Here is a 16232-nt window from a genome sequence, read left to right as displayed (position 1 = left end):
GTTTGGGATCACACCGTAACTGATCAAACCCGTCCTGATCACAGCGTAACTGATCACAGCGTAACTGATCACACCCGTCCTGATCACAGCGTAACTGATCACACCGTAACTGATCACACCGTAACTGATCACACCCGTCCTGATCACAGCGTAACTGATCACACCCGTACTGATCACAGCGTAACTGATCACACCGTAACTGATCACACCCGTCCTGATCACACCGTAACTGATCACACCGTAACTGATCACAGCGTAACTGATCACAGCGTAACTGATCACAGCGTAACTGATCACACCGTAACTGATCACAGCGTAACTGATCACAGCGTAACTGATCACAGCGTAACTGATCACACCTGTAACTGATCACACCGTAACTGATCACAGCGTAACTGATCACAGCGTAACTGATCACACCTGTAACTGATCACAGCGTAACTGATCACACCTGTAACTGATCACAGCGTAACTGATCACACCGTAACTGATCACAGCATAACTGATCACACCGTAACTGATCACACCGGATCACAGCGTAACTGATCACACCATAACTGATCACAACATAACTGATCACAACATAACTGATCACACCGTAACTGATCACACCGTAACTGATCACACCGTAACTGATCACAGCGTAACTGATCACACCTGTAACTGATCACAGCGTAACTGATCACACCATAACTGATCACAGCTGTAACTGATCACAGCGTAACTGATCACACCGTAACTGATCACATCGTAACTGATCACACCATAACTGATCACAGCTGTAACTGATCACACCGTAACTGATCACACCATAACTGATCACAACATAACTGATCACAACATAACTGATCACACCGTAACTGATCACAACATAACTGATCACAACATAACTGATCACACCGTAACTGATCACACCGTAACTGATCACACCGTAACTGATCACAGCGTAACTGATCACACCTGTAACTGATCACAGCGTAACTGATCACACCATAACTGATCACACCATAACTGATCACACCGCTGATCACACCCGTCCTGATCACACCTAACTGATCACACCGTAACTGATCACAACATAACTGATCACACCATAACTGATCACACCATAACTGATCACACCATAACTGATCACACCGTAACTGATCACAGCGTAACTGATCACACCGTAACTGATCACAGCGTAACTGATCACACCTGATCACTAACTGATCACACCATAACTGATCACACCATAACTGATCACAACATAACTGATCACAGCGTAACTGATCACACCCTGATCACCGGGATCACACCATAACTGATCACACCGTAACTGATCACAACATAACTGATCACAGCGTAACTGATCACAACATAACTGATCACAGCGTAACTGATCACACCCGTCCTGATCACACCATAACTGATCACACTGTAACTGATCACACCCGTAACTGATCACACCATAACTGATCACACTGTAACTGATCACACTAACTGATCACACCCGCCCTGATCACACCATAACTGATCACACTAACTGATCACACTGTAACTGATCACACCTGTAACTGATCACACTGTAACTGATCACACCATAACTGATCACACCGTAACTGATCACACCTGTAACTGGTCCTTCTGTAGCTCAGTTGGTAGAGCATGGCGCTTGTAACGCCAGGGTAGTGGGTTCATTCCCGGGACCACCCATACGTAGAATGTATGCACACATGACTGTAAGTCGCTGATAAAAGCGTCTGCTAAATGGCATATATTATTATATATATTACTGATCACAGCGTAACTGATCACACCTGTAACTGATCACAGCGTAACTGATCACACCTTTAACTGATCACAGCGTAACTGATCACACCTGTAACTGATCACACCTTTAACTGATCACAGCGTAACTGATCACACCTGTAACTGATCACACCTTTAACTGATCACAGCGTAACTGATCACACCTGTAACTGATCACACCTTTAACTGATCACAGCGTAACTGATCACACCTGTAACTGCTGCCGTGTGACTGGAAACAGCCAGATATGACTCTACATGTTGTAGATGAAGGTGTTGTTGTCTGGCTTTATTCCCTCCATACTCCACTACTGGTTTGACTCCCTATTGGCACCTGCACTGATTATGCACTTAATGTTCTGTTATTTGATAAAGGAATGAATCACTGTCCCCGTTACTCGATTGAAGATCTAAATGATGTTTGTTTTTAAATCGTTGAAAGAGGGAAGTGTAGAATACCGGACTGAGCATAATCTTCTAGGTTTTGTTAAACGCCAAAGGTATTGTTCTCCTGATATTTGGGGGAAACAAAAATAAAAAAAGAATCATTCTTGTGTCTACATGGGCAGGGCTGACTATTCCAGTGGCTGGTTCCATGCACAGTGATTGGCCAGGATAACTAGGTCAGGTGTAACGATTGGACACATTAATTACAATAACTCCGCCCCCCCCCCCCCAAGAGTGGCACGTTTTGGAGGAGATGATGTCAGTGGACAACACCTTTAACACTATCTGGCACCCTATTTAGTATGTAGTGCACTACTTTGGACCAGAGCACATAATGGGTCTGGTCTAAAGTAGTGCACTATATAGGGAACGGGGTTCCATTTCCCTGGTCTAAAGTAGTGCACTATATAGGGAATAGGGTGTCATTTGCCCTGGTCTGAAGTAGTGCACTATATAGGGAATAGGGTGCCATTTGCCCTGGTCTAAAGTAGTGCACTATATAGGGAATAGGGTGCCATTTGCCCTGGTCTAAAGTAGTGCACTATATAGGGAATAGGGTGCCATTTGCCCTGGTCTAAAGTAGTGCACTATATAGGGAATAGGGTGCCATTTGCCCTGGTCTAAAGTAGTGCACTATAAATAGGGAATAGGGTGCCATTTGGGATGCAGTGGTTTACTCTGCACAAACAAGTACTTACTGTCTTCTGCCTTCAACCCTGGCACCAATAACACATCGTGTGTCTAAACATGACCTTAAACAAACCTCCTCTCTGGCTCTCTCCCTCTCTCTCTCTCTGGCTCTCTCCTCTCTGGCTCTCTCCCTCTCTGGCTCTCTCCCTCTATCTCTCTGGCTCTCTCCCTCTCTGGCTCTCTCCCTCTCTCTCTCTGGCTCTCTCCCTCTCTGGCTCTCTCCTCTCTCTGGCTCTCTCTCTCTCTATCTCTCTGGCTCTCTCCCTCTCTGGCTCTCTCCCTCTCTGGCTCTCTCTATCTCTCTATCTCTCTGGCTCTCTCCCTCTCTGGCTCTCTCTAACTCTCTGGCTCTCTCTCTCTGGCTCTCTCCCTCTCTATGTCTTTGGCTCTCTATGTCTCTGTCTCTCTCTCCCTCTATCTCTCTGGCTCTATCTCTCTGGCTCTCTCCCTCTCTGGCTCTCTCTCTCTATCTCTCTGGCTCTATCTCCCTCTCTCTCTCTGGCTCTCTCCCTCTGGCTCTCTCTCTATCTCTCTGGCTCTCTATCTCTCTCTCTATCTCTCTAGCTCTCTCCCTCTGTCTCTCCTGATGTATTTTATAAATATATAGATACTGGTATGTGTATATACTGTATATATATAGTAGTTTGTTGCTTTGTAAATCAATGTAGGTGGAATGTACAACATGTGAAGATGTCCATTTTAATAAACATGACTACATGCTGACATCAGTTGGTGGTTATATTGTAATGTGATTCAACAAATCGTCATATTACATGAAAATGGATACATAGAGAAGTATATAAAGAATCCATCCAGGTCATTGGATCTGATTCTATATGTGACAATCATTTGCAAGAGATGTTGTGAAGTTTATAGATCCAGATTACATTATAAAATGTCATTTACTGTTGCGTCAACCGCCAGATCCACCCATGTAAAAGCAATGTGTCCTTTTCCGACTTCTGAAGCGGTGTCTCTGTGTTCTGTCTGTGTTACCGTGGAGACGTGAGCGTTCTGTCATCCTTCCCTAGAGGAGATACTTCTCTGTAAAGAAACCCGTACAGGACTGGATTAGAGCCAAGCCAGCATAGCATGACGGATTTGTGGACACACACACACACACACACCTCTGGCTGTGCTGAAGCAGCCTTCACAGTGCACTGTCCCTCTGTGGAGCCACATACTGTCTCCTACATGGAGGTCTCCTAGAGGACAATGGCACACCTCACACTGTCGAGGAGAGGAGGGAGGGGGGGAGACGGTTACATACAGTATGGGTTCAGAGACAGATTATTAGAATCACATGACTGACTGCCTGACTGATTGACTGACTGATTGCCTGACTGACTGACTGACTGACTGACTGACTGCCTGCCTGCACACATGATACACATCTAGAGGACATATCCAGTTATCACTACAGCACAACTATGTGGAAGATGTGTGACATCCTGTAGATGTGTGTTGAATAGATAGACGTGTAGACGTTCTATAGATGTGTGTTGAATAAATAGACGTGTAGACGTACTGTAGATGTGTGTTGAATAGATAGACATACTGTAGGTGTGTGAAAATGCCACACTATTCCCTATATAGTGCACTACTTTTGACCAGAGCCTATAGGATCCATTGGGCCTGGTCTGAAGCAGTGCAGTTTTTAAAGAGCTTAGGAGAGACAATTGGGACACACATAGATATATGTTGAATAGACGGGTGTGTTGCTTTTACACCTGCATTGTTTGCTGTTTGGGGTTTTAGGCTGGGTTTCTGTACAGCACTTTGAGATATCAGCTGATGTACGAAGGGCTATATAAATAAATTTGATTTGATTTGTGTGTTTCTTTACCTTGAAGCAGGATGAGTGGCTGTAGATCTGTAGATCCTCCAGGATCATGTTGGCTCCAGCCACCATCGGTTTACAGCAGTACGAACACAGGCCCTTGGTCACACTCCTGTACAGCAGAGGGCAGTAGTGAGTTGGAGATAGAGAGAACACATAGTGACGGCTTTTCTGAGTGCAGAGTCAGTATCTGTGATGTTCAAGGACGATAAGACACGGGCCTGATACCGTGTTCATTTACACATTATAATCTTTTTTAACATTTATTTTGACTGTTCAGACAGAAAATGTATTTGCTACATGAACACAAAACACATGGCTGACATGTTGGGTATGGACTAGAGAGGAGAGTCTGGGTTGGAGACAGGACTGACCTGTTAGGTATGGACTAGAGAGGAGAGTCTGGGTTGGAGTCAGGACTGACCTGTTAGGTATGGACTAGAGAGGAGAGTCTGGGTTGGAGTCAGGACTGACCTGTTAGGTATGGACTAGAGAGGAGAGTCTGGGTTGGAGACAGGACTGACCTGTTAGGTATGGACAAGAGAGGAGAGTCTGGGTTGGAGTCAGGACTGACCTGTTGGGTATGGACTAGAGAGGAGAGTGGGTTGGAGTCAGGACTGACCTGTTAGGTATGGACTAGAGAGGAGAGTCTGGGTTGGAGACAGGACTGACCTGTTAGGTATGGACTAGAGAGGAGAGTCTGGGTTGGAGACAGGACTGACCTGTTAGGTATGGACAAGAGAGGAGAATCTGGGTTGGAGTCAGGACTGACCTGTTAGGTATGGACTAGAGAGGAGAGTCTGGGTTGGAGACAGGACTGACCTGTTAGGTATGGACAAGAGAGGAGAATCTGGGTTGGAGTCAGGACTGACCTGTTAGGTATGGACTAGAGAGGAGAGTCTGGGTTGGAGACAGGACTGACCTGTTAGGTATGGACTAGAGAGGAGAGTCTGGGTTGGAGACAGGACTGACCTGTTAGGTATGGACTAGAGAGGAGAGTCTGGGTTGGAGTCAGGACTGACCTGTTAGGTATGGACTAGAGAGGGGAGTCTGGGTTGGAGTCAGGACTGACCTGTTAGGTATGGACTAGAGAGGAGAGTCTGGGTTGGAGTCAGGACTGACCTGTTAGGTATGGACTAGAGAGGAGAGTCTGGGTTGGAGTCAGGACTGACCTGTTAGGTATGGACTAGAGAGGAGAGTCTGGGTTGGAGTCAGGACTGACCTGTTAGGTATGGACTAGAGAGGAGAGTCTGGGTTGGAGTCAGGACTGACCTGTTAGGTATGGACTAGAGAGGAGAGTCTGGGTTGGAGTCAGGACTGACCTGTTGGGTATGGACTAGAGAGGAGAGTCTGGGTTGGAGTCAGGACTGACCTGTTGGGTATGGACTAGAGAGGAGAGTCTGGGTTGGAGACAGGACTGACCTGTTAGGTATGGAGAGGAGAGTATTGGACTATGACTGAGAGAGAGTCTGGGTTGGAGTCAGGACTGACCTGTTAGGTATGGACTAGAGAGGAGAGTCTGGGTTGGAGACAGGACTGACCTGTTAGGTATGGACAAGAGAGGAGAATCTGGGTTGGAGTCAGGACTGACCTGTTAGGTATGGACTAGAGAGGAGAGTCTGGGTTGGAGACAGGACTGACCTGTTAGGTATGGACTAGAGAGGAGAGTCTGGGTTGGAGTCAGGACTGACCTGTTAGGTATGGACTAGAGAGGAGAGTCTGGGTTGGAGTCAGGACTGACCTGTTAGGTATGGACTAGAGAGGAGAGTCTGGGTTGGAGACAGGACTGACCTGTTAGGTATGGACTAGAGAGGAGAGTCTGGGTTGGAGTCAGGACTGACCTGTTAGGTATGGACTAGAGAGGGGAGTCTGGGTTGGAGTCAGGACTGACCTGTTAGGTATGGACTAGAGAGGAGAGTCTGGGTTGGAGTCAGGACTGACCTGTTAGGTATGGACTAGAGAGGAGAGTCTGGGTTGGAGTCAGGACTGACCTGTTAGGTATGGACTAGAGAGGAGAGTCTGGGTTGGAGTCAGGACTGACCTGTTAGGTATGGACTAGAGAGGAGAGTCTGGGTTGGAGTCAGGACTGACCTGTTAGGTATGGACTAGAGAGGAGAGTCTGGGTTGGAGTCAGGACTGACCTGTTGGGTATGGACTAGAGAGGAGAGTCTGGGTTGGAGTCAGGACTGACCTGTTGGGTATGGACTAGAGAGGAGAGTCTGGGTTGGAGACAGGACTGACCTGTTAGGTATGGACTAGAGAGGAGAGTCTGGGTTGGAGTCAGGACTGACCTGTTAGGTATGGACTAGAGAGGAGAGTCTGGGTTGGAGTCAGGACTGACCTGTTAGGTATGGACTAGAGGAGAGTCTGGGTTGGAGACAGGACTGACCTGTTAGGTATGGACTAGAGAGGAGAGTCTGGGTTGGAGTCAGGACTGACCTGTTAGGTATGGACTAGAGGAGAGTAGTGGACTGACCTGTTAGATGGAGAGGAGAGTCTGGGTTGGAGTCAGGACTGACCTGTTAGGTATGGACTAGAGGAGAGTCTGGGTTGGAGTCAGGACTGACCTGTTAGGTATGGAGTGGGTTGGATGGACTGACCTGTTAGATGGACTAGAGGAGAGTCTGGGTTGAGACAGGACTGACCTGTTAGGTATGGACTAGAGAGGAGAGTCTGGGTTGGAGTCAGGACTGACCTGTTAGGTATGGACTAGAGAGAGAGTCTGGGTTGGAGTCAGGACTGACCTGTTAGGTATGGACTAGAGAGAGTCTGGGTTGAGTCAGGACTGACCTGTTAGGTCTGGAGAGGAGAGTCTGGGTTGGAGTCAGGACTGACCTGTTAGGTATGGACTAGAGGAGAGTCTGGGTTAGAGTCAGGACTGACCTGTTGGTATGGACTAGAGGAGACCTGGGTTGGAGACAGGACTGACCTGTTAGGTATGGACTAGAGGAGAGTCTGGGTTGAGTCAGGACTGACCTGTTGGGTCTGGGTTGGAGTGGACTGAGTTAGGTTTGGAGGAGAGTCTGGGTTGGAGTCAGGACTGACCTGTTATGGAGGTCTGGGTTGGATGGACTGAGTTAGGTTTGGAGAGGAGAGTCTGGGTTGGAGTCAGGACTGACCTGTTAGGTTTGGAGAGGAGAGTCTGGGTTGGAGGACTGACCTGTTTCTGGGTTGGAGTCAGGACTGACCTGTTAGGTTTGGAGAGGAGGTCTGGGTTGGAGTCAGGACTGACCTGTTAGGTTTGGAGAGGAGAGTCTGGGTTGAGTCAGGACTGACCTGTTCGGTATGGAGGAGAGTCTGGGTTGGAGTCAGGACTGACCTGTTCGGTTTGGAGAGTCTGGGTTGGAGTGGACTGACCTGTTAGGTTTGGAGAGAGAGTCTGGGTTGGAGTCAGGACTGACCTGTTAGGTTTGGAGAGGAGAGTGGAGTCAGGACTGACCTGAGGTTTGGAAGGAGAGTCTGGGTTGGAGTCAGGACTGACCTGTTCGGTATGGAGAGTAGAGTCTGGGTTGGATGGACCTGTTAGAGAGGAGAGTCTGGGTTGGAGTCAGGACTGACCTGTTCATATGGAGAGGAGAGTCTGGGTTGGAGTCAGGACTGACCTGTTCAGGAGAGGAGAGTCTGGGTTGGAGTCAGGACTGACCTGTTGGGTTTGGACTAGAGGAGAGTCTGGGTTGGAGTCAGGACTGACCTGTTCGGTATGGACTAGAGGAGAGTCTGGGTTTGGAGTCAGGACTGACCTGTTAGGTATGGACTAGAGAGGAGAGTCTGGGTTGGAGACAGGACTGACCTGTTAGGTATGGACTAGAGGAGAGTCTGGGTTGAGTCAGGACTGACCTGTTCTATGGACTAGAGTAGAGTCTGGGTTGGAGTCAGGACTGACCTGTTAGGTCTGGGTTGGATGGACTGACCTGTTAGGTTTGGAGGAGAGTCTGGGTTGGAGTCAGGACTGACCTGTTAGGTTTGGAGAGGAGAGTCTGGGTTGGAGTCAGGACTGACCTGTTAGGTTTGGAGAGGAGAGTCTGGGTTGGAGTCAGGACTGACCTGTTAGGTTTGGAGAGGAGAGTCTGGGTTGGAGTCAGGACTGACCTGTTCGGTATGGAGAGGAGAGTCTGGGTTGGAGTCAGGACTGACCTGTTCGGTATGGAGAGTAGAGTCTGGGTTGGAGTCAGGACTGACCTGTTCGGTTTGGAGAGGAGAGTCTGGGTTGGAGTCAGGAATGACCTGTTAGGTTTGGAGAGGAGAGTCTGGGTTGGAGTCAGGACTGACCTGTTAGGTTTGGAGAGGAGAGTCTGGGTTGGAGTCAGGACTGACCTGTTCGGTTTGGAGAGGAGAGTCTGGGTTGGAGTCAGGACTGACCTGTTAGTCTAGAGGGAGAGTCTGGGTTGGAGTCAGGACTGACCTGTTAGGTATGGAGAGGAGAGTCTGGGTTGGAGTCAGGACTGACCTGTTCGGTATGGAGTCTGGGTTGGAGTCAGGACTGACCTGTTCGGTTTGGACTAGAGGAGAGTCTGGGTTGGAGTCAGGACTGACCTGTTCGGTATGGAGAGTAGAGTCTGGGTTTGGAGTCAGGACTGACCTGTTAGGTATGGACTAGAGAGGAGAGTCTGGGTTGGAGACAGGACTGACCTGTTAGGTATGGACTAGAGGAGAGTCTGGGTTGGAGTCAGGACTGACCTGTTCGGTATGGAGAGGAGAGTCTGGGTTGGAGTCAGGACTGACCTGTTAGGTATGGACTAGAGAGGAGAGTCTGGGTTGGAGTCAGGACTGACCTGTTCGGTATGGAGAGTAGAGTCTGGGTTGGAGTCAGGACTGACCTGTTCGGTTTGGAGAGTCTGGGTTGGAGTCAGGACTGACCTGTTAGGTATGGACTAGAGGGAGAGTCTGGGTTGGAGTCAGGACTGACCTGTTATGGAGTAGAGTCTGGGTTGGAGTCAGGACTGACCTGTTCGGTTTGGAGAGGAGAGTCTGGGTTGGAGTCAGGACTGACCTGTTAGGTTTGGAGAGGAGAGTCTGGGTTGGATTCAGGACTAACCTGTTCGGTTTGGAGAGGAGAGTCTGGGTTGGAGTCAGGACTGACCTGTTAGTTATGGACTAGAGAGGAGAGTCTGGGTTGGAGTCAGGACTGACCTGTTAGGAATGGACTAGAGAGGAGAGTCTGGGTTGGAGTTAGGACTGACCTGTTAGGTATGGAGAGGAGAGTCTGGGTTGGAGACAGGACTGACCTGTTAGGTATGGACTAGAGGAGAGTCTGGGTTGGAGTCAGGACTGACCTGTTCGGTTTGGAGAGTAGAGTCTGGGTTGGAGTCAGAGAGGGCGGGTCAGGGAGTCTGGTCTCTAAACTGAGAGAGGAGAGAATGAAGAAGGGTCGTTATATGGTTTCGCTGACCCTGCTCAGTCCTGATTCATTTAGGATTTTAGACATATCTGACAGTTGACCAAATCTCCGGACACATTTTATCGGAATCACAGTTTGGAGATAAAAGTTATTTAAAGTCATAAAGGGCAAGAAGATACATTAAACACTTTTTTAGTTCATCTTCATTATTATTTTAGAATTCATTATATATTCATTATTATTTTAGAATTCATTATATATTCATTATTATTTTAGAATTCATTATATATTCATTATTATTTTAGAATTCATCAAATATTCATTATTATTTTAGAATTCATTATATATTCATTATTATTTTAGAATTTATTATATATTCATTATTATTTTAGAATTTATTATATATTCATTATTATTTTAGAATTCATTATATATTCATTATTATTTTAGAATTCATCAAATATTCATTATTATTTTAGAATTCATTATATATTCATTATTATTTTAGAATTCATTATATATTCATTATTATTTTAGAATTCATTATATATTCATTATTATTTTAGAATTCATTATATATTCATTATTATTTTAGAATTCATTATACATTCATTATTATTTTAGAATTCATTATATATTCATTATTATTTTAGAATTCATTATATATTCATTATTATTTTAGAATTCATCATATATTCATTATTATTTTAGAATTCATCATATATTCATTATTATTTTAGAATTCATTATATATTCATTATTATTTTAGAATTCATCATATATTCATTATTGACAGGTTTTAAAAAAATAATTTTAAACATTTTTTTTTTATTGAGTTTGAAATCCGGAGAACAACATTTCTTGTTTTAGAGACAACATGGAAATGAATCGTTGTGGAATTATTTAGAGAATTCCAAAAACAAATCTTCCCCCTTGTGACAGCCTGGTCTCATAGACTAGACGTAACATAGTAAAAGTAATTCCAGGGCTCTAATCCGTATGATATGTTACCTTGGGTATGGTTACGGCAGGGTAGCCTAGTGGTTAGAGCGTTGGACTAGTAACCGGAAGTTCAAATCCCCGAGCTGACAAGGTACAAATCTGTCGTTCTGCCCCTGAACAGGCAGTTAACCCACTGTTCCTAGGCCGTCATTGAAAATAAGAATTTGTTCTTAACTGACTTGCCTAGTTAAATAAAGGTTAAATAAATAAAATAAAAAACATAAGACAGAAGGTTATTAAGGCAAAACCCCAAATGTTGCGTGTTCGAATCTCATCATGGACAACTTTAGCATTTTAGCCAATTAGCAACATTGCAACTACCTTTTAATTGAACTCCTAATCTTAACCCTAACCCCTAGCCTATCTAATGTTATCCACCTAGCTAACATTAGCTTTAGCCACCTAGCCAACGTTACCCACCTAGCTAACATTAGCTTTAGCCACCTAGCCAATGTTAGCCACCTAGCCAATGTTAGCCACCTAGCCAACGTTAGCCACCTAGCCAATGTTAGCCACCTAGCCAACGTTAGCCACAACAAATTGGAATTCGTAACATATCATACATTTCGAAAATTCCAGCTGTGCTGGGTGGAGATGAGAGTACATGGCCATTAAGTCCAGATCGTTCTTCAAGATGTTCAAACGTTCATAGATGACCAGCAGGGTCAAATAATAATCACAGTGCAGAGTTAAAAAGTAAGAACATAACAAAGGAAACGGTAACACAATAAAATAACTGTTCATTGTTGTCATGACTTTGAATGCATACTGCCAATCATCAATGTTCATTATGTCAGAAGTACCTGATCTCACTGATTACAACTTGGGACATTGGAGGTGGTGGTGGTGGTGGTGGTGGAGTTGTTGGAGGTGGTGGTGGTGGTGGAGTTGTTGGAGGTGGTGGTGGTGGTGGAGTTGTTGGAGGTGGTGGTGGTGGTAGAGTTGTTGGAGGTGGTGGTGGTGGTAGAGTTGTTGGAGGTGGTGGTGGTGGTAGAGTTGTTGGAGAAGGTGGTGGTGGTAGAGTTGTTGGAGAAGGTGGTGGTGGTAGAGTTGTTGGAGAAGGTGGTGGTGGTAGAGTTGTTGGAGAAGGTGGTGGTGGTAGAGTTGTTGGAGAAGGTGGTGGTGGTAGAGTTGTTGGAGAAGGTGGTGGAGTTGGTGGTGGTGGAGTTGTTGGAGAAGGTGGTGGTGGTGGTAGAGTTGTTGGAGAAGGTGGTGGTGGTAGAGTTGTTGGAGAAGGTCGTGGTGGTAGAGTTGTTGGAGGAAGTGGTGGTGGTAGAGTTGTTGTTGTTGGAGGAGGAAGTGGTGGTGGTAGAGTTGTTGGAGGAGGTGGTGGTGGTAGAGTTGTTGGAGGAGGTGGAGTTGTTGGGACTGCCGGGGGCTCTTCATCAGTGATGTGGGTAATGGCGTAGGGGAGTACCTCTGGAGGGCTTAGTGGGGAGTAGAATAGTTTTTTGGGGGAGGAAAAGACCTTTGCAGTAAAGAGGGACATGGATGGGCTCTTCAGTGATGAGATGGATGGGCTCTTCAGCGATGAGATGGATGGGCTCTTAAGCGATGAGATTCTACAAAACCACACGGAAATAAAACAAGAGTTTTGGTCAGTTACTGTAATACAGCATTAAATAAAAGCTCACAAACACAATCAAACTTTAAACTCATGTAAAGTCACTTGTTCTATGTGTCTGACTTACGTGGGGGAGTTTAGGGACTTTGGAGAGGTGCTCCCAGGACTCATGGCTGTCTTGGGATCGTTCATGCTCTTTGAGGTGGTGCTGGGAGGAGAGCGAAGACCGTCACGGTTGAGTACACTATTAGGAGGGTCTGACAGTTTTTTTTCTGAGTTTGGTACAATTTTAGTCCCCTGAGTTCGAATTTTGACCTCCTTACCTTAAAACAGTTTTGGTCTTCGGAGGAATTGGAGGGCTGAGGCAAAACGAAACAAACGAAAAACACATACAAAAATCAGTTTAAGGAAAACACTGACTACCAGATAGTAGATATCTAGTTAGAGAAAACACTGACTACCAGATAGTAGATATCTAGTTAGAGAAAACACTGACTACCAGATAGTAGATATCTAGTTAGAGAAAACACTGACTACCAGATAGTAGATATCTAGTTAGAGAAAACACTGTGACTACCAGATAGTAGATATCTAGTTAGAGAAAACACTGTGACTACCAGATAGTAGATATCTAGTTAGAGAAAACACTGTGACTACCAGATAGTAGATATCTAGTTAGAGAAAACACTGTGACTACCAGATAGTAGATATCTAGTTAGAGAAAACACTGTGACTACCAGATAGTAGATATCTAGTTAGAGAAAACACTGACTACCAGATAGTAGATATCTAGTTAGAGAAAACACTGTGACTACCAGATAGTAGATATCTAGTTAGAGAAAACACTGTGACTACCAGATAGTAGATATCTAGTTAGAGAAAACACTGTGACTACCAGATAGTAGATATCTAGTTAGAGAAAACACTGTGACTACCAGATGGTAGATATCTAGTTAGAGAAAACACTGTGACTACCAGATAGTAGATATCTAGTTAGAGAAAACACTGTGACTACCAGATAGTAGATATCTAGTTAGAGAAAACACTGACTACCAGATAGTAGATATCTAGTTAGAGAAAACACTGACTACCAGATAGTAGATATCTAGTTAGAGAAAACACTGTGACTACCAGATAGTAGATATCTAGTTAGAGAAAACACTGTGACTACCAGATAGTAGATATCTAGTTAGAGAAAACACTGACTACCAGATAGTAGATATCTAGTTAGCGAAAACACTGACTACCAGATAGTAGATATCTAGTTAGAGAAAACACTGTGACTACCAGATAGTAGATATCTAGTTAAAGAAAACACTGTGACTACCAGATAGTAGATATCTAGTTAGAGAAAACACTGACTACCAGATAGTAGATATCTAGTTAGAGAAAACACTGACTACCAGATAGTAGATATCTAGTTAGAGAAAACACTGACTACCAGATAGTAGATATCTAGTTAGAGAAAACACTGACTACCAGATAGTAGATATCTAGTTAGAGAAAACACTGTGACTACCAGATAGTAGATATCTAGTTAGAGAAACCCTGTGACTACCAGATAGTAGATATCTAGTTAGAGAAAACACTGTGACTACCAGATAGTAGATATCTAGTTAGAGAAAACACTGTGACTACCAGATAGTAGATATCTAGTTAGAGAAAACACTGTGACTACCAGATAGTAGATATCTAGTTAGAGAAAACACTGTGACTACCAGATAGTAGATATCTAGTTAGAGAAAACACTGTGACTACCAGATAGTAGATATCTAGTTAGAGAAAACACTGACTACCAGATAGTAGATATCTAGTTAAAGAAAACACTGTGACTACCAGATAGTAGATATCTAGTTAGAGAAAACACTGACTACCAGATAGTAGATATCTAGTTAGAGAAAACACTGACTACCAGATAGTAGATATCTAGTTAGAGAAAACACTGACTACCAGATAGTAGATATCTAGTTAGAGAAAACACTGTGACTACCAGATAGTAGATATCTAGTTAGAGAAAACACTGTGACTACCAGATAGTAGATATCTAGTTAGAGAAAACACTGACTACCAGATAGTAGATATCTAGTTAGAGAAAACACTGACTACCAGATAGTAGATATCTAGTTAGAGAAAACACTGACTACCAGATAGTAGATATCTAGTTAGAGAAAACACTGTGACTACCAGATAGTAGATATCTAGTTAGAGAAAACACTGTGACTACCAGATAGTAGATATCTAGTTAAAGAAAACACTGTGACTACCAGATAGTAGATATCTAGTTAGAGAAAACACTGACTACCAGATAGTAGATATCTAGTTAGAGAAAACACTGACTACCAGATAGTAGATATCTAGTTAGAGAAAACACTGTGACTACCAGATAGTAGATATCTAGTTAGAGAAAACACTGACTACCAGATAGTAGATATCTAGTTAGAGAAAACACTGACTACCAGATAGTAGATATCTAGTTAGAGAAAACACTGTGACTACCAGATAGTAGATATCTAGTTAGAGAAAACACCTACTACCAGATAGTAGATATCTAGTTAGAGAAAACACTGACTACCAGATAGTAGATATCTAGTTAGAGAAAACACTGACTACCAGATAGTAGATATCTAGTTAGAGAAAACACTGACTACCAGATAGTAGATATCTAGTTAGAGAAAACACTGTGACTATCAGATAGTAGATATCTAGTTAGAGAAAACACTGTGACTACCAGATAGTAGATATCTAGTTAGAGAAAACACTGACTACCAGATAGTAGATATCTAGTTAGAGAAAACACTGACTACCAGATAGTAGATATCTAGTTAGAGAAAACACTGTGACTACCAGATAGTAGATATCTAGTTAGAGAAAACACCTACTACCAGATAGTAGATATCTAGTTAGAGAAAACACTGACTACCAGATAGTAGATATCTAGTTAGAGAAAACACTGACTATCAGATAGTAGATATCTAGTTAGAGAAAACACTGTGACTACCAGATAGTAGATATCTAGTTAGAGAAAACACTGACTACCAGATAGTAGATATCTAGTTAGAGAAAACACTGTGACTACCAGATAGTAGATATCTAGTTAGAGAAAACACTGTGACTACCAGATAGTAGATATCTAGTTAGAGAAAACACTGTGACTACCAGATAGTAGATATCTAGTTAGAGAAAACACTGTGACTACCAGATAGTAGATATCTAGTTAAAGAAAACACTGTGACTACCAGATAGTAGATATCTAGTTAGAGAAAACACTGACTACCAGATAGTAGATATCTAGTTAGAGAAAACACTGACTACCAGATAGTAGATATCTAGTTAGAGAAAACACTGTGACTACCAGATAGTAGATATCTAGTTAGAGAAAACACTGACTACCAGATAGTAGATATCTAGTTAGAGAAAACACTGACTACCAGATAGTAGATATCTAGTTAGAGAAAACACTGTGACTACCAGATAGTAGATATCTAGTTAGAGAAAACACCTACTACCAGATAGTAGATATCTAGTTAGAGAAAACACTGACTACCAGATAGTAGATATCTA

General features: G+C 43.8%; 1 protein-coding gene and 1 long non-coding RNA gene across 8 annotated transcripts in view; one reads left to right on the top strand and one right to left on the bottom strand.

The window, feature by feature from the left end:
* Window positions 1-3603: 3603 nt before the first annotated feature.
* Window positions 3604-16232, bottom strand: part of LOC118379092 (uncharacterized) — a 34005-nt gene continuing 21376 nt past the window's right edge. For 3 of the 5 annotated variants that reach the window (XM_052500119.1, XM_052500120.1, XM_052500121.1), the window contains 8 exons: window positions 12995-13030; window positions 12799-12879; window positions 11911-12669; window positions 10041-10109; window positions 9540-9584; window positions 4774-4879; window positions 4055-4157; window positions 3604-3971 (listed from right to left, as the gene is read on the bottom strand). In XM_052500119.1, coding sequence (XP_052356079.1) covers window positions 3955-3971; window positions 4055-4157; window positions 4774-4879; window positions 9540-9584; window positions 10041-10109; window positions 11911-12669; window positions 12799-12879; window positions 12995-13030 — 1216 coding nt within the window. In that variant the 3' untranslated portion in view covers window positions 3604-3954. The remainder of the gene's footprint in view (window positions 3972-4054; window positions 4158-4773; window positions 4880-9539; window positions 9585-10040; window positions 10110-11910; window positions 12670-12798; window positions 12880-12994; window positions 13031-16232) is intronic. The other 2 variants (XM_052500122.1, XM_052500123.1) reach the window with 2 other exon arrangements.
* LOC127916851 (uncharacterized) lies at window positions 11008-12430 on the top strand. 3 transcript variants are annotated; one of them, XR_008096319.1, is made up of 4 exons: window positions 11014-11944; window positions 11978-12058; window positions 12113-12250; window positions 12317-12430. It is a non-coding gene; the product is annotated as an uncharacterized LOC127916851 (long non-coding RNA). The 3 variants fall into 3 exon arrangements; XR_008096318.1 differs by having other exon boundaries at window positions 11020-11944; window positions 11978-12004; window positions 12086-12250; XR_008096320.1 differs by lacking the exon at window positions 12317-12430 and having other exon boundaries at window positions 11008-11944; window positions 11978-12085; window positions 12140-12250.

This window comes from Oncorhynchus keta, chromosome 37 (genome assembly GCF_023373465.1).
Source record: "Oncorhynchus keta strain PuntledgeMale-10-30-2019 chromosome 37, Oket_V2, whole genome shotgun sequence".
In the NCBI taxonomy this organism is placed as follows: domain Eukaryota; kingdom Metazoa; phylum Chordata; class Actinopteri; order Salmoniformes; family Salmonidae; genus Oncorhynchus; species Oncorhynchus keta.
This window is presented reverse-complemented; position numbering and strand designations above follow the sequence as displayed.